This window comes from Alligator sinensis, unplaced genomic scaffold (genome assembly GCF_000455745.1).
Source record: "Alligator sinensis unplaced genomic scaffold, ASM45574v1 scaffold84_1, whole genome shotgun sequence".
Taxonomy (NCBI): domain Eukaryota; kingdom Metazoa; phylum Chordata; order Crocodylia; family Alligatoridae; genus Alligator; species Alligator sinensis.
The window spans coordinates 83,548-102,720 of record NW_005842268.1 but is presented as its reverse complement, the minus strand read 5'-3'; the positions used below and the strand labels follow the sequence as shown (position 1 = coordinate 102,720).

General features: G+C 42.0%; 1 protein-coding gene across 1 annotated transcript in view; it reads left to right on the top strand.

The window, feature by feature from the left end:
* Nucleotides 1-68: 68 nt before the first annotated feature.
* LOC102386600 (phospholipid-transporting ATPase IB-like) overlaps nt 69-19,173 on the top strand; it is a gene marked incomplete at its 3' end in the record, with an annotated part of 101,349 nt that continues 82,244 nt past the window's right edge. Inside the window, exon 1 of the mRNA XM_006027799.3 lies at nt 69-250. Coding sequence (XP_006027861.3) covers nt 150-250 — 101 coding nt within the window. The remainder of the gene's footprint in view (nt 251-19,173) is intronic.

Sequence of the window (19,173 nt, the reverse complement as noted above, 5' to 3'; positions counted from 1 at the left end):
GGGGGGCGGGGGGGGGCCGTCGCCGGCTTTGGTGGCGGCGGCGCGGGCGGGGGGCGTGCACACCCTGCGGCCGTGCCTGAGCCGCGCCTGCTGCTGTCCCCGCAGGACCCGTGTGCTCCCCGCTGGGCTACCGCAAGGCGGACGATGAGATGTCCGGAGCCGCGTCCTCGGCGGACCTGGACGACTCGGCTGCCCGCACCATTCACCTGAACCAGCTGCAGCCCAGCAAGTTCCGCGACAACCGCGTCAGGTGAGTGCGGCCGCGCTGGGGCTGCTCCCGCTCCCGCTCCCTCCCTGCCTGCCCCCAGGGTTACTCCCTCACACGGGGGCCTGGGGCTGGGGTCGTGCCGGGCTGGCGTGGGCGGGGGGCCCGGCCGTCCTGCGTGGGACAGCAGGAAACCGCCTCAGCCGCTTTATGTCCCGGGGCACGGGCAGGATTTGCAGCCCGATGCCCTCCAGCAGGAAAAGGTACAGGTGGGAGCTGGAAGATGCAGGGGCTGGTTTCGGGGAGGCGGTGGCGAGAGCGGGACACTGTCTATCGGCGTGTTGGGGAGCTTTTCGTCTGCAGGCAGGCACTGTCTGGATTCTGTGGCCCACACGCAGAGTTGGTCGGACAGGAGCTGTTGGCGTAAAGAGCAAGGGATTTTGGTGCAGAGCACGTGTAGCACCAGCGCTGAGTGTTTTTGGGGTTTTTGTAAAGAAAAGTGCCCGTGTTGCGACTAGGCAGGGCTGTGCTTCAGCTGTGTTTGCGGCTATGCCGTTGTACGCCCTATCTTGGCGGGGTAAAGTCGAGTTGGTTTGTCTTCGGCTTGGAAACCGTTCTTTTGGGTTATTTTTAGTGGCTGCTTTTCCTCTCAGCTTTTGATGGATTTGCGTGTGAGGTTGCAGTACTCCAGATTGTCTCTAACTTTTTTCTTTCTCCGTTTTCATGCCTGCCTTGCGGCTGGGTGCCTGTTTGCTTGCTGAGAGAGGACCTCGGAGCGTGACAGGACTTTATCGCAATTACGTGCTCCGATTTTAAACCGTACAGCGAGAAGCAGGGGTTGAAGGTTGAGCGCAGTTGTCCAGATGTCAGGAAGCAGGTTCTGTTGCCATACACGGTCTTGAATTTCATACGTGAGAGAATCTGTTGGGGGTTTTGGAGTCGTTACATTTCAGTTCCTAATAGCCACGCTAATGCAGTTGGAAAGTTGGTGAGCACCTATTCTTATAGTTTCAGAGACAGCTTGTGGATGGTGAAATGATTGAATTGTTTAGATGCAATTGTACGAGAGGGAGACTTTTGGAGAGCAATTCTGTTTGTATCTCATCTCTTTATTTGCTTCAGACCACTCCCATTACAGTTGCAGATCTAAGGTCACTTGGGTCAGAGAAGTAACATCCCACCAAGGAAGGGTTGAAATGCTGTTGTGATGGTTACATGGTAGGTGTTTATCATATGTTGGCTGACTTTAAAACCCTGTTGTTGTGATGGCCTGAATCTCAGATGGCTCAAGCTGTGCCCCTTCCCACTGTAAATCTGGAGGAAGCATGTTTCAGGTTCTTACTCTTAGGTTAGTGGTGTTTAACCACTGTTTGATACCTCCTGTACAAAAACACAAGGTTTAGGCTCATACTCTCCTGCCTCTTGAGTTTTGAAGCTTCCTCTGCCCAGTGAAAAAGAAGGACGGAGAAGGTATAAATATAAGTCAAGTTACATATTGTGGGTTACATTGTGGTACAGGAGCACAACGGAAGTCGAGAATGGGATGCAACTTTCAAGAAATGTATTTAGGGAGCAGTTAGCCTGCTACACCACCCAAAGGACTAGTGTCTAGGTGCAGATGGGATGTCTCTGTGCAGGACTAAAGATTCATATTGCCCTCCAGTCCTACTGGCTTTCTCAAAGTTGGCTAATCCAAGTAGTTTCTCAAGGTGTAACATATGGATGAATGCTACATTAGTGATCGCACTTCAGAGCGTTACTTACTGACCAGAACCCCATTCCATTAAGAACTGTGTAAGAAAAAGATGGTTGCTCTATTATGTCTGTGTGCAAGCTAAGACACATCAGGTAGATACAGACAGGTTGGGAGTATATGGAGACCATGAAGATGTTGGTCAACATGGAAAGTAGTGGTCTCAGTGCTCTCAAGGAGAGTTTAAAGGAAGATAAGCAGGTAGCTTTGTAGATCATTATGGGTATGAACAGATGAACACATTGTACAAAGTTAGAGAAGGATTGAAGTCTTACTATGCATTAGGTGATCCTCTGTAACTACTTTGTATGTTCACTCTCTTGTATTAAAGTGGAAGCTAAATTGACCTAGCTTAGCTTCCATGTAATCGTGGGATAGAGCAGATGTACAAAACAGTAACTGTGGATAAGCTCATGCAATATAAATGGCCTCCACTCTCAACTTGGTATAACTGTTTTGTCTGCCCATACCCTATGTGTAGGTTTTTCCCAAGTGTGAGGAACAGCATGGCAGAAAGCAGTAATGTGAGGACTGAGCAAAATTTTAGCAAGGACTGTAGGAGAGAGATTGGTTTTACAATGCTAAAAACCAAAGCCACTTTGGGTTTTTAATGATTAATTTAAATATTTTAATAGGAAAAAGCCTTGAGATGAAACCTCTCATTTCTAGGTATGTCTTGGGAGCAAGCAAAAGGAAGATGTAGCACTATGTTCTATGAATTGAGAACAAATAAATACAATAAGAAATCATGCTGAGTTACCGTTTTGTAGATAATGCAGTTTTAAATGATGTGCAATTACCAGTACTGCTTGCAAAGATTGGGTAACAATACCTTGATCCAACCAGATAACTAAATAAGAAATGATCAAAGCCTTATTTCTTGATCTGATTGCAAGCTATAATACTAAATTCTGATTTTGTTTTTCTGACGTTTTTTGCCAATCATGTTCTGTGTAGGCAAAATAATGACTTAAGGGATAGGAAGCAACAAATAAATGGCCCTCCATATTGATGCAGAAAAGTAGCATTCATTGTCCTCAGTACCTTCTATCAGATGCTGGCGAGTATGTAAGGGGTAGGGCCTAGCTCTTTTCTGGGGGTGCAGAGCATTGTCTGCTTGTTGCAGCGTCTCGGGTCAGCATTTTATCTTGGTCTTGCTAAAGTTTACTTCAGGCTAGGAAACAGATGTCTTCTGCTGCTTCTACTGCTGAATCATTTGAAAAGGACAGCACAGCTTTTAACCTTCCCCATTTCAACCTGATTCTGTGCCTGTTTTCCAAAGTTGGTCATTTTTGGAACAAATTGATTGATCACAAGAATGTTTCCACAGTTCATCGATCTTTGCAAAAGGAGCTCCAAGAGAAGCAGTGGGGATAAAAACTACCTACTTTTAAAATGGAGCTTGATCTGATCAAGGGATGGCAGGACATGGCTGCCTGCAATCACAGTGGACTGGATTCAGGGCTGTAGAAGGTTCCTTCCATTCCTACATTCCTTTTAATGTATGCATCCATGCACAGCCCTTTGCTTCCTGCCTCAAAATGTTGATACAAAGACATGATGAGTGATGCCGTATACTGTTTTTAAACCATTTCAGTCCCTTTTGAGATGCTGGTGAGATGTAGTAGAATAAGAAAATGCTCATTTTGTAACATTTGGGAAGGTCACAAGACTGTTCCTCCCACCCCCCTCAAAGAAAATCCAAGGTCAAATTTTGACTGTGGTGTAAATAATTGCAATACTATTATACTTGGTGTTAGTTTTAGAATTACCTCCATTGGCTATACAGTACCAACTTCCATTAGCCAAGGATCTGGCTCAACTATGCTGTGTTGTGCATATGTTGTGCATCCTAGCTGTTCTTCAGGAATTAAATCCATCATCTGTCTAGCGTGGGTGTTGAATTTTCAAAAATAACTATGTTCTGTCAGTGTCTTGGCCTGGAGAGCCAAACTGTGTTAAAATAATTTCCTTATTTAAAACTATCCTTAATGTTGAATAATTATGATTTCAGCAAAATAGCCCATGGATTGCAACTGCCGTTGCAACCAGTGCTCTCTGTGCTTAGGTTAATATTTAAAAATCCATTGGCCTGATCTTGCAGTCTTGATGCAGCCCCATAAATCTGCCTTCATTAGGATTGCAGGTTGAGCCTCTATGTGGAGTTTTATAAAGAAAGCAGCAATCAATAAAGGCAGTATTTTGCTCTCAAAAGCACGAGGTATCTTGAATCCAATGTTTTACTCATGCTGCCCACACAAAATCTCCCACTGACAACGCTGAGAGCTGAATTTTAGACTTAAAGCCTTTGGAGTATGATTCTTATGGGACTTCTTTGGCATGCAAGAAGAGGAGAGCTATGTTTATAACCTGAGATTAATTGTTGTCTTCCAAAAGTCAGAAGGTAAATCATCATCCTAGAAAAGCTAATGGACTAGAAGTCTTCAGATTTACCTTAACTAAATCAAGTGCTATACAGTGATTTTAAGTGTCAAGCAGCCCTGTGAGGAAAACGAAATACTGTTTTGATTTTTATTGAGGTACTGAAGTTAAATTACTTTTCCAAAGGAAAATTGTAGTGCAGCTGGAGATCTACAAGAACTATGCTTTGACTGTAAGGCCATCTTACAATTATGTATCTATAACCTTAAAGAGGATTCTCATCTGATGAATAGAGACCAGTTTGGTCATAAGGTGCTGACTCCTTTCCAGCTGCCAACCTCTGCTGAAAGCAATAAAACCTATATTAAATAATTACCTTTTTACCCTATATAAACCAGTAGTTGCATTTGGTTCTGGCACTTGCTATTGGGAAGATGTGGTTTAGGTTTTTGAGTGGTGGGAAGTTGATCAAAGAGATGATGTCTTAAAATGTGGTTCACATACTGAAAATGTGTAAGAATATATAGTTGGTATTTTTTTCCGTGTTGTTGTAGCAGTGCCAGTCAAACAAAGTGCTCCAGATTTGTAGCTGAAAATGTAATTTAAAAGTCAATATGAACACTATTTTATATGCATTGGATCAACATGCTTCTTTGAAGTAAAATGTTGCATTGCCCTGCAGTTCAGTAAACTGTCCTATGCTTATATAGTTTGAGCTTAGTCTTTTCTGGAAGCTCAAAACCAATTTACCTAGTTATTTGTTTGAAATGGAGGCCAACTGTATTGTTTTCACACTGTAAAGGGTGGGGGAAAAAACTAAAAAGCACAGCACTTTTCAGAATGCAAAGCATGTATTTTGAAATGTTATAGCGCTACTTTTCTTTTTAAGGGAGCCTTAGTTGTTGAGTTTTGAGTTATTGCACCTGGAATAAAAATTAATAAAACATTACAAAAACTATGCAGAATATGTTAATTTATGTTAAAGTGGGATGCAGATATAGCTGTCTTGGGGAAGGGATAGCTCTTCAAGGTTTCTTGCTTGTGTATTATTTTTAGTAAATGCTTGAAACAGTTTCACTCCAGAAGTGGCTTCATTTTGTTGATGGGTGAAATGATTGTGCTCTCATAGGTGACATTTAGTGCAATGCAGGAGACTGGCACAAGGGTCTGTACTGTCAATTTAGCTCTTCCTACACATCTTGAGTGAAGAGTAGACCCTTGTACTGGACTTCTGTACTAGGGTGAATTTCATCCAATGCCTCCAAGTCCTGTCCTCTGTACTCCAGTTTTAGGAGATAAGAGCCTGAGTTCAGAACCCTCCTTCTTATTTTTGATTTCTCTGTGTGCGCCTCGTCTCCCACCAATCCCAGTACTAAGCAGACCAGCCTAAATACTCCAAAAATACACAAGGAAAAGATTAAACCACAGGTGTACCTCCTTTCTCCAAAGGTAGCCAGGTGTGTTCATTGGAGCTGTGTAGTGCCCATACTACTCACTCATGCTGATGACCAGGGATCCTGGCTTTCTCAGCTTTTAAAAAAAATCCCCAATATTCAGTTAAGAAAAAGTAAACCCCCCCCCCCCCCCCTCCCCCCAGTGTTTCATTTTAATCATGGTAATGTGTGGATTTGGGGCTCTTTTTTAACGAAAAATTGGGGATTTTTTAAAATCGGAGATCCCTGCTGATGACTCTCTGGAGTGCTGAGGCTCCACTATCTCCTCAGCTCAAGCTAATGCATCCTGATGCCATCTGCCCCACCCCCACAAGTCCTATGGGACAAAAACCACTAAGTAATCTATGTTGTTATTAATGAAAAAAGATACAGTAGCTTGGATGTTTGTTTGATTTTTTTTTTTTTTTTTTTTTTTGATAATCAGTCTTCCAATAAACTATTTCATTCTTATGTAGCGGTTTAAAGTGTTGAGCTCTTTGGCTAAAAGCCGCCCGATCTCTTTATTTAGAGAAGCACCTGTCCATACAGTAAGTACTCTCATTACTAGGGATCCTGGTTTTCTTATGATTTAAAAAAAATCCCCAATTTTTTTGGATTAAAAAAAGTAACCCCAAATCCATATTTTTCTTTGATTTAAAATGAAATGCCGCATGTGCACATGCACATACATATATATTGTGTTTCATTTTAATTGCAGAAAAATGTAAATTTGTGTGTGTGTGGTTTTTTTTTTTTTTTTTTTTTTTTAATCTGAAAATTGGGGATTTTTTTAAATTGGAGAAAAGCAGGATCCCTGCTCATTACAATGTTTCTTTTTTTGATAAGAATCCTAGCACTTACTGTTATGTGTGGCTAGATCCTTCAACCAATCTGGGGATGCTGTAAAACATGGTAAAAGACCCTTCTCCCTCACTTCTCTTCCCCCCCCTCCAAGAATCCTTTTCTTTAGTAGAGAGATCAAGGTGCTTTAGATCTGTGAATCAAGCAGATTAACATCTCCAACATAATCTTTTCAGTTTACACATAATTTGAAGGGGCATGCTTACAGGCAATGTCACTTCATGATACCCTTCCTTCCAGCACTGCTTGGGAGATGAAAAATGCTGTATAGAATGCCTTGTTTCTGCATCTGTGACGGGCAATGGACTGCAGGTGCAAGTTAGTTGAAGGCAATACAGCTCCAGACCTCACTGCACTTTGGTGGCAGGGACAACTGTTGAGTGGGATCAGACAGCAGCAGCTCCTGTCCCCAGCAGCTCCTGGGGATCCATGTGCTGTAGAGGCCAAGTCTCTTGCCTGCTCTTAAGACATCTATCCCTATTTTCTCCAGCCTTCTTCAAAGAGATAATTCAGAGGAACCTGTGGGAGAGGCCTTTTTAGGGAGGTTTCTAGAGGCTTTCTTGGTCAGTGATCTGTGGCATTTTTGGGTGATCTTCTTATTGTAGAGTGTCTGACCAGCATAGTCGCGTGCGGATGTGCAGTATGTGGCGCTGCAGACCTGTCTGAGGCACCACATCCCGCCAATGCAGGTATTTCCTCTGCTGCTACCCCTGCCAGGGTCTGACCCCGGGAGATCCTGGGGTTAAAAAAAAAAAAAAAAATGCACACCAAAAAACAAAGTGGGGAGGTGGTGCCACCCAAAACTGGAGCCTGGTTGACAGGAGTCATGTTCTAGCTGCTGGCCAGGGTCCCAGTTGCAGGAGCACTATAGCCAAGGCCCCCAGGACTGCAGCAGTTGTGCTGGCCTCAGCCTCCCCTGTGCTGCCCAGAGTAACCTACCTTGTGCCAGAGGGCACTTGGCATGGGTGTTCTCTGGGGACAAGTAGCAGCAGTACAAGGTGTGCCACTGCTACTTATCCACAGGGAAACAAATGTCTGTGCTCATGTGGATGCGGCCCATGAAGGGAGGATGTTGGGGAGCCTACATGGAATCGTCTGAGAGTCTGGTCTCAATTTGTGTATGCATTGATTTAGGTCATGCCAGGGAAATAAAAGCTGGGAAGGGGGATCATTGGAGCCTAGCAGCTGCTCTGTGTTGTGTGCAATTACTGCAATATTTATGATGCAGATTAGAAAATACTTTCAACCACCTTAGCCAATGCTGAAATACAGTTTGACTTTATACAAACGAAGCTGCTTCTTCCATAGAAGCGTGCAACATTGCCCAAGTGCAGAAGTGTGTCGTCGGTTCAACTCATTCTTACTTCAGCAAATACCACTTGATATAACAAGAATTAACTGAATAATGGCTGAGTCAGTAGTGAGTACATCCTTCATAATATGGCCCATGCATGTTGTATCTACAGTAAAATACTCTTCCTAGAAGTCTGTTACTGCTACCACCACTTCAATTGCTTGTAGCAACTATGGAAACTGGTTACAAAATGCTATAAGCACCACAGGCCAGATTTTCAGCTGGTGAAAAATGATGTAGCTTCAGTTTAACTCATAACCATGATAATTAACAGGTGAGAAAAACCTGATTCAGAGCAGTTGCACATGATATTGAACTTAAAATAAAGATGTGGTGCCTTGTCTACACTACTGCATCTAATTTTGGCCACTTCTGGTGAAAAATGATAATAGAAGGGGATTGAGGAAGGAAACTTCCTAATTTAGATGGACCAAAGATTCCACAAACTTAAAAGTAGCATGCTGTGTATACACTATATACACTATACATAGACAGTCTTGGTATTGTGTAATCTTTTGTGGGGTGTGGTTTTGTTGTTGGTTTTTGTTTTGTTTTTTTGGTTTGGGGATTTTTTGTGTGGGGAGGGGTTGAAATGTTTTATACACTGCTTTGTAGTATCACCTTGAAAAGTATGCTACAGTATTTGGATTTGTAAGTGAAGTTTGAGCTTTCTAATCGGAGCATGAACTAGTGGAATGCTAATGATAAAAATCTTAATGTTAAAAAGGCTGTTTCTAATTGCTTTAAAGCAGGGGTGTCAAACTTATACAGCCCTACTCTTTGGATGAGCAGTGTAGGACCAATCTGTTGGCTGAATTGGGAAGGTTAGGAATAAAAATACTGCGTCGCTTCTTCCTTGGCATAGGATTATAGGAAAGTAGGGCTGGAAGGAACCTCATGAGGTCATCTAGTCAGCCCCCTGTTCAAGCTAGAATCATCCCTGATTAAACCTGTCTTCCAGGATACCTACCTGAAAGTTAGACTTGAGTGTATGTATTTAGTACATACAACTGTTCACACTTTCTAACAGATTACTGTAGAACTTATTTTCATGAGATGGACTCTTATATAAAAAAATAATGCTATCAATATATAATTTTCCTGGCTAAACTGAGGCAGAACCTTGTAGTCCCCACTCCATTAAAGTTAGTGAGACCTTATCTAAAGTAAAGACTTTAGGTCTTGGACCTCTAAATGGAAATATTATTTAACGTTTTACTAAATTGTTTTTTTTTTTTTTTTTTTTCCTCTGCATTGGGCACTTGCTTTCTGCGGATAATAGCTCGGGCAAGAGCTTATTTTCCTATGCCTCTGAATGTATTCTCATGACACTTTTTCTTGGTTTTATCTTGACAGTGACCTATGTAGTTTAGCAAAATTAGAAATTTTGGTTTTGCTCCAACATCAGAAGGAAACTGAGAACATTTTAGGCTAGATTAATTCATTGTGTAACTTATTTGAGGGATGGATATGGAGAATTTGCCCTATAAATTTGTCCATCTTATTTCTCAAGTATGTTTGTTCTATTTGATGAATAACAGTTGCATCTCGATACATTTGTCTGCCTCTTAGTTTGTACACCTGGAAGCTGTTTCAAACAGAGGAGAATTGCTCCTGGGAGCCTGCAATGGCTGTTATGCTGTAACTGCTACATGTGTGTGCTCCTGTAGTGATCAAGTGAGCAAACACCCCACTGACCCTGGCTGAGGTGAGGTTAAAGTAGGAGCAGTTTTGCTACTTGCCTAAGGCTGCCGACTCATTGATAGTAACTTAATGCAACAGCTGTTACACTGTAACAGTGTCAGGAGTGGCTGCTCCCTCTCCTCTTTTGAAATCTCTCCACATGCATGCCTGTCCATACTCTAAAAGGTAATTAGTGGATTAAGTAGAAATTTCTTCTTCATCTTGGCTAGGGACAGAAATTACACAAACTGATATAAGTGATTGTAACTGGTTCAAATCTGTAACACAACAGAAGTTCAGTGCACATAAACCACTTTTAAAATGGCTGAAACCAGTTTAAGATGAACCTGGATGAGTTTTTAATATCAGACTCAACTGACCTAGGTTAAATCGGTTTATTGAACTTCTGTCCCAGATCCCCTCCAGGTTCAAGTTAATTCATAGTCCCCTGGAATCCCAGGATGCTTAGCACCTCCCCTGCAAGCTCTCTCCCCCCACCCTTTTGTTGTTGTGTTTTTTTTGTTTTTTTTGTTTTTTTTTTTTTTATGCGATGATTCTTACTACCTGGTCAGCATTAGGTAACTCTAAAGGAGCATAGTGAATTCCTGTTAGCTGGACTACAACTGCAAAAGCAAAACATGTAGTGTGTGAAGGAGAGTGAAATCAGTGGCATTTCAGCATCCCAGATTTACAGCGTGCTAGCTGAGAGCAGAATTTTAAATTAGGTGATGTGTTTGTTTTCCTTTTTCTTTTCTTTTCTGACTCCTCACATGAGTAAGGCTTTGCTGAGTAAGGCTTGCATCTTTAAATCTTCTTCCCGCTTCTTCCTGAACTGCTTTCAGAGTTGACTACCCTTATTTAGGCATAGGGTAGTACAAAAGTACAGTAGCTTACACCTATACTTTCCTCTGAAATAATTTCTTCTGATTATAGTATGAGTCTGGGATTGGGACTCTTGGATTCAGTTCCCAAAACCACCTCTTATTAGCTGCTTGACATAAGACCAATTAATTAATTTTCCTGTGACTCATTGGTTATTGTCAGGGTATCCTTACTACCTCGCAGTGACATGGGATAGCTTTACTAATGGATTGACCTAAACCTTTGAGACATGACTGCTGCTGCTTAGAGTGAACAGCTCTTATGGTAGAAAGGTTTTGGGAAGGGACTTATGGCACCTTTAGACCCTTGTTCCCTGCCTAGCAGTCTGGAGTTCTGTGGAGATGTTGGGGAATACTATTCCTCCTTGTATCACAAAGGCACCTTTCTACTCCTGGACAACCCTCACAGCATATTGCATCCCTTTATGCTAGAGGATGTGAATGAAATATAGTGTGTGTAAACTACTGTAAGATCTTTAGATAAAGGGAGGTTTTGCAAAACAGTCGAGAGCTGTTATAATCCCAAATGACTTTGCTTTATGTATCAATAAAGAAACAAAACCAGATACTGAAAAGTTGAAAGCATCCAAAAGTTAATATTGCTACATTTTCATACATACACACAATATGGCTAAATCCATTTCAGGATCAATGGTAACTTAGAGTTTCATATCTTCTGAGAATAGGGCTTCCTAAATATTGTTTTGATGCTGTGAGGGAGGGGCAGGGGCAGGAGGAGAATATAGGGGTTTTAGAGAGGGGGAAAAGGAGAAATGAAATCTGGAGCTATACAGTTAGGAACTTTTTAAACTCCTCTTGCATTGCTTTTGTTTTGACTAGAACTGCAGTTTTGCAGTTTAGGAATTCTGTAAGAGCAGAAGTGAACACGTTCTTATCTGTGATACCTTTAACTGCATAAGCATACTGCATAACCATACATAAGCATACTGCATACACAATTGGAAAAATATTTTAGTTCGCTTATGTACAAGGCTTCTTGCCAATGTTTTTGTAGTAACATTTGAAGCTTTAAAAGCACTGCAAACCATTTAAAGTAATAATAATAATAAAGTTCCTTCTAACCCATGTCTCTCTAAATTCTTAATTACAGCTATAAAACAAGTCAAGGCTTCTGTATACAGTCAGTTTTGAGTTGGAATTTGTTGTCTTCTTAGTATATTTAGCATTCCGTTCTCATAAATAAACTGACAGGCTGTGCTGTAGATGATTATATGGTCAGGTGGATGGCAAATTGGCTAAGGGGTTGCACCCAGAGTGGTAGTAGATGAGTTGATATCGACCTGTAAAGATGTGGGCAGTGGAGTCCTGCAAGGCTCGGTCCTTGGACTGGTGTTATTCAATGTCTTCATCAGTGACTTGGATGAAGATGTGGAGAGCACCCTTTTCAAATTTGCAGATCATACCAAATTATGGGGCAAGTTAATACACCAGAGGGTAGGGAACAGATCCAGGCAGATCTGGAGAGGCTGGAAAGATGGGCAGAATGAAATAAGATGCATTTCAACAAGACAAGTGCAAAGTGCTGCACCTGTGCAAAAAGAACCACGGACACACAGGCTGGAGGGTAACCTTCTCAGCAGCATAAAGGGATCTTGGAGTCATAGTTGACTCCAAGATGAATATGAGTCGTTAATGTGATGAAGTGATCAGTAAAGTTAACCGCACTTTATCGTGCATTAGCGGATGCATGACAGCAGGTCCAGGGAGGTGATGCTTCCCCTCTATGTGGCATTGATCAGGCTGCAGCTGGGGTACTGCGTCCAGTTTTGGGCGCCACAGTTCAGGATGGATGTGGAGAATCTTGGGAGGGTTCAGAGGACGGCCATTCGTATGGTTGAGGGGTCTGCAGGCAGAGCCCTATGAGGAGAGACTGAGGGACCTAGATCTCTTCAGCCTTCATAAGAGAAGGCTGAGAGGTGATCTTGTGGCTACCTATAAATTAATCGGGGGAGGGCATCAGGGAATAGGAGATGCTCTAGTTACTGGGCACCCCCTGGAGCAACTAGGATCAATGGCCACAAGTTGATGGAGCGCAGATTTAGGCTGGATATTAGAAAGAACTTCTTCACATTAAGGGTTGCCCAGAATCTAGAATGGGCTTCTAAGGGAGGGGTGCTCTCCCCTACCTTGGGGGTCTTCAAGAGGCAACTGGACAAACACCTAGCTTGGGTTGTCTGACCCCAGCGCTCTTTCCTGCCCAGGGCAAGGGGTCGGACTTGATGACCTACTAAGGTCAGTTCTGATCCTAATATCTGTGAGTGAAAAAGTATGTTTTTATGTATTTGAATAATAGATGTGGTTATATTGATGTTGTTCACATGTTCCTTAAACATCACCATTGAGATGAGACTATGAATAGACTATCTTGTTCCAAAAGTGATTTATTGGATCACCTAAAAAAGGAGGCTGCCATGGAAGACAGAATTCAACATTAATTACAATAAAAGGTATTCACAGCTACCAGTGCAAAGTAACATCAAAGTATAACATATAACTGGATAACGTGAAAATATTATTAGACCATATATTATAGGTAGAACCTTCTGTGTAAATTCACAGAATGTTTGTTATTTTCTTGGTTGGTTTGTGAGTGTGGTTACCCTGGACTCTTTTTTTTTTTTTTTTTTTTTTTTTTTTTCCAATGTAAACGTATTAAGTATGAAGTAAAAAAGCCCAAAATATCTTTCTTGCTATGTATGCAAAGGAGTTATTTGATCTAGCTAGCTGCAAGTGCTATATAAATATGAATAAATCTGAAACGCCAGCTGCCAAGAAATGTGTTCAGTACAAAATAGTTTGTGGATTTGTAGCAATGCAGTACTGGCCTGGGGAAGGTTTCCTCCTTGGTAAAGTGTTTTAGTAAAGAAGGCACCTTTCTCTTCTTCTCCGAGTCCTCAAACAACATTTTTTGTTGCCTTTTGCCTTATAAGATATAGGTTAAATGTTCTTTGAGAAACCTGTGATACTTGCTGCTCTGCCTCCCATGGTAACAGGAATTACCTAACAGTAACACATGTTGATGCTCACTCTGAGGACATGATCCTGAGCCATCAAAGCCAACGGGAGTTTCACTCTTGAAAGAAATGGTTTTATGCTGTAAGACCTGATTTCCTGTAGATTCTTCATACCCCAGTAGTTTCACTTAACTCTGTAAATTGAAAAAATATGTATGTTTGCCAGTCGGGGCACAGATTATTAGGATACGGGCAGAATTGAATTACCCTTGTAAAGGTTCAGACTAATGGAATGATAGCCTTAACATGATGCTTAGCTAGCCCAAGAGAAGAGAATTCCCAGGAAAGTGCTCAGCACAGTGTGCCATCAAGTGCCAGGGTCTTGCATTTTATTTCTTTATTTTTGCCATTGTTCTTCCATCTGTCTTTCTGTTACCTGTCACAGGTAACAGACTCATACCTGTCCTGTTACACAGGTCTGCTCTCACATTTGTACAGAAAAGTGGTTTAAAATTGGGTCTAAAAGTCTACAAGCTAATCTAACAGTGGACTAGGAAATAGGGTGAGAAGTAAAACGGGGAGTATTGAAGTGGGACATGAAAGGGCTGGGAGATGTGTGAACTGGAGGTGTGTGATCAGAAAACTTGATGGTATGAGAGCTGAGGAATGAGAATGTCTGGGGGTGCATGGGAAAGGGATGTGGAGGGGTTGTGAGCGGGAAATACCTAAAATTATGGAAGACCTTGAAGTGGATGTTCGTAATGGAATGGGGGCAGAAGAACAGGGTGGGCCTAGAGAAGTAGAGCCTTTTTATCTTTGCTGAACTTAAGTTCTTCACTTTCAATATGGATAATAGCATCCTTAGTTTCTCTCTACTGGACACTTCTCCGGTATCCCTCCTAGTTACAATTCTGACATCTGTCCATCCTGTGTACTTCTTATAGACTTGATGATGTCTGAAGGAAGTGAACATTTCTGGGGGCTCCAAATCTTTTGGAGCAGAGTGGGGGAAGTTGGGGGAAGTTCACAAGAAAAAGCCATGGCTTTAGATATGTTAATACCCCAAAGCCCTGAAGTTATTCTTTATAAAACAAAAAAAATCTACAGTTTAAAAAATATGATCTAAATAATCAGTTAAGGGATCCTGATTTTCTCTGTAGACTTAAAACATTTGTTCTTTTTCACTGCACACAGTTTCTTATGTTCACTTGATATTTTGCCCTCTGAAAAGTGAAAAACAAAAACAAATGCACAATAAATTCTTGAGTTATAAGGTTTGATTTCCAAAATGGTAAAACTCTTAACATGTACTACTATATTATTACCAACTTTCTGTCTGTATTGGCTGTTGCACAATAAGGAATGCAATTTAACTGTTGCTTACGCAGTACTTTCCGCATTGCTACTTTTGTCCCATCTCTATCAAATGCAAAAAAATAAATAAAAATCTGGCCCACAAATAGCAATTTGGCTAATGCTGGTAAGTGATCTTGCAACAAAATCTTTATTACTTTTATTTTTAAGGATAAGACAAAATGCTTAATGCCATTAATGAGCATACTTTCCTAGCTATAAATTCAGTGCGACTGATTTCCCCACTAAATTGCTTTGTGCGCTCTTTGCAGTAAGAGCTTTACTAATTGGTGCCTTCACTGTATGTAAAATACACTTGGGATATGGAGCCAACTTTTCAGGTTAATCACTTCTGCTATTTTATCATCTCGTTCTACCATCTGTAGAATGTGAACTCATTTGTCTAATGATTCCACAACCACAACTTTTTCCATTCACTCTAAAATATTCCCTCTAAAATAAGTTCTCACTGCTTCTATTTTTAAGGGTTTGAAACTAAGAAAGGTTGAATCTTCTGTCTTGCAGACTTCCCCTGCAGTCACAAGCAGTGAGATTGGTAGGGGTCTAGGGATGCTCTTTGAGATGTATGCTTAGGTTCTTCCATGGAAGAGTATGAGAGAGAGCCTTTGAGGATTTTTCTGATTTGCATATCATGGGAACAGCACAGTGAAGTAAATCAAGTGTGTGCCAGGGACTCAGGAGACCCCCAGTTCTCTTGCCAGCTCTTCTACTGATCTGTTGTGTGCTGTTGGGAAAGGTTCATAAAATCACAAGTTAGTAAGGGACATCAAGAGTCATCTAGTACAGTGGTTCTCAACCTTTTTTTGTATCGGGACCCATTTGTAAACACCTATGGCCAGTCCCAACCCAGTACCCCTCACTCCTGACCCACTGCCTCCCATCTCTAGGCCCTAGCCCCCCACAGGCTGGAACTAGGTTTCCCATATTTTTCTCCTTTTAAAAGAGAATCCATTTTTAAAGTTTGTTTGCGACCCTTTCATATATTCTTGGAATCCACTTTTGGGTTGCGACCCACAGGTTGAGAGAAGCTGATCTAGTACAACTCATTGCACACATGCTGGATGTTTTGTTCTCAAACCATCCAGGACAAATGTCTATCCAGCCTCTTCCTGAATTCTTCCCCCTATCCCCATGAAGGATATTTCACAACTTCCCTGGGCAGATTATTCCATTGTCCCATGGTTCTTACACTTGAAGGGTTTTTTTGTTTTTTTTTGTTTTTCCCTTGCATTTTGATCCAAATCTGCTTTGCCGCCACTTAAAATTACTGCTTTGTGATTTATCCTCCATCGCAGAGAATGACCTTTATGGCAACTGTTCAGATATTTTCAAACTGCTGTCCTGTCAAAGTTTGACCTGGTCAAAGAAATCAGATTGGTTTGGTGCAATTTTGTTTCACCAAATCATGCTGGTTGTAAGTGATCAGCCCATCCGTTTTTAGCTGTTTAGAAATGGATTGTTTTTTAATTTCCTCCAGAAACTCCCCAGGTATTAACACCAGACTGACTGAATGTGACATCCCAGGTCCATCTCAATGTTTTCCCCCTTTCTTAAAGGTTGGCATTATGTTAGCTCTTCTCCAGTCATCTGGGAACTTGCCTGTCACCCATGTCTTCACAGATAAAGTGCCATTGGGTCTGAAATTTCTTGAGCTAGTTCCTTCAGCATTCTAAAGTTAATTTCATTGGCCCTTGTTGTTTTAAGATCATTCATATCCATCAAAAGCTCTCTGCATGCTTTGCTAATCCTGATCCATATACTTTCCAGTTGTTTGTTTTTTATATGATTTTGTTAGCTGTCTGGTCAAAATTCTTTGGTCTGAGGATAAGTAGTTACAGAGCAACTTTTGTTTTCTTTGTATCTTGTATCAATAGCTCATCCTCAGTGTTGAACCGTGAACTATGGTCTGTCTCATCTCCTTTATTTATAAAAACCCTTCTTGTTGTCTTTAATATCCCTTGCTTAGCTGTATCTTGTTTTTTGCCTTTCGTTTTCCTGATTTTTATTTTTATTTTTGTCCTTGCAAGTTGGTGCTGTTTTTTTGGTACACATCCTTAATGACTTGCCCTTCTTTCTATTGCTCTGATGTTTCTCTTTCAAGCCCGAGGTAACTAAGAAACTCCTTTTATAGCTTTGTCAGTCTACTGCAATTCTTATCTTTCCGCTGTGTTCCTATTGGAGGCTCAACAAAAGGCTATTCCATATCCTTTAGGGACCTCAAATTCAACTCTGCCTCCATTTTTCCCCTCACCCCAGGCCTGTTATATCCTCTCTCTCTGACTTTCAGCCCTCTGGTAGAAGGGTTACATCTTACTGTGTGTTTGAGAAGCACTCAGTACAGTCAAGATCTGATTCCTGTTAGGCTGTTGTAGGTGTTACCTTAGTACACACAAATAATAACCCTAGTGTCAGTGCATTAGGGGATTAGTGCAGAAAAGAGGCAGCTATCTGTGACCCACTTTGAAAAAATAAGTTGGGAGAGTCTTGAATGTTGTGCCCTCTTAGACTATGACTTTGTTTTTTGCTAGGGGCATGCTGAGCTTTTTGCCTCTGGATTGCTTGTTCATCTCGAGCCCTGAATATTATTATCATTTAATTATCTTTCAGTATTTCCAAATGTGTCAGTATAAACACCTGTATACCTGGAATTAGGTCACAACAGTAAACAATCTCCACAAACAAGTGAAGGATTAAGTAGGTAAGAAGGCTGAATTATCTCCTCATTCGCAGAAACTGCCTCTCCAGGTCACCAGTAAGGCCTGCTGACTGTGCAAAGTGAGGAAGCCTGTACTTCTGCCCAAGCCTTACATAGTCTCAAGGAGTAGAGATGGGGCCAAACGCTCCTTTCTAAGAATAAATGTGAGCAAGATAGGGAGGTCAAACTGCTTTTGGTTCTGTCCCAGAATCCAGGAGTTGCCGTTCTAACACTGGGTTTTTACTTGACCTAAGAAACAAAGGGTCTGGTACAAGAGTCTGAAACTGGGCATTTATTTACAGGGGTGGCAACCATAAATCAAACCCTGGTCTATTGAATGGCAGTGCTGACAGCTGCCACTGCTACATTCCCATGGTGATTTATTTTTACAGACCAAATGACTGCATTAAAATTATGAGCATACTGCTATCCAATAAAAGAACTGCCCCTGAAATGTGGACTAATCAATAGTGGTGCCAATCTTCATGGTATGAGGTGAGTTTGCCATGGTCAGTCAGCATTCATTAAGTATGAGAATGCATATCTCAATACATAGCTTTATTTAATTTTTTCATAATGATGCTTATAGAAGACTAACATAAAGCACCATTTGGCCTAGACCTCCCAAATACCCATTATAAATAAAATTGCTGACTAACAAGGAAGACAAGCAGATATCCATGATACATCATTGTGTAGTTCGGTGTGTGTTTTTAAAACATACTCTCCTCCTGGGCAGCCGTGGCACTGGGAGGGGATGCTACGGTGAATTTTGAGGTGGCAATAGGCCCCCTCCCTGTATTCTGCCCCCCTTTCACAGCACTACCTTTGCCCACCAGAGCACAGCCACAGCCCAGCCCCTGCCAGAAAGACACTGGCACAGCTGCTAGCCCTGAGTGTACAATGAGCAGCCCACCCTTGCCCCACGCACAAATTGCAGGGGCATGTGCCTCCCATACTTCCCCCCCGCCCCCTGCGGTCACACCTCTGGATGAGCCACCGGCGGCTCCATCCTGCACTCCTAGAGTTAAAAAAGCTAGGCGACTGTGGCATCGATGCCTACATAGATTGGCAAATTGGCTGAAGGGTCATACTCAGAGGGTGGTGGTGGATGGGTCATATTCGACCTGGGGGGAAGTGGGCAGTGGAGTCCCCCACGGCTCGGTCCTTGGGCCTGCACTGTTCAATTTCTTTCTCAGCGATTTGGACGATGGGGTGAAAAGCAACCTGTTCAAATTTGCTGATGATACCAATATTTGGGGTGAGGTGGGCACATTAGTAGGGAGGGAAAGACTGCAGAAAGACCTGGATAGGTTGCAAGGGTGGGCTAACAAAAACAGGATGCATTTCAATATGGACAAGTGCATGGTGCTGCACTTGGGCAGTAGTAACCGGCAGCACACTTTTATAAGATGGGGAAACTCCCTTCTTGAGAGCACGGAGGCAGAAAGGGATCTTGGAGTCATCATTGACTCCAAGATGAACGTGGGCCAACAATGCGAGGTCACGGTCGGCAGGGCTAACCGGACCTTATCGTGCATCTCAAGTAGGGCCAAGGAGGTGATCCTCCCCCTCTA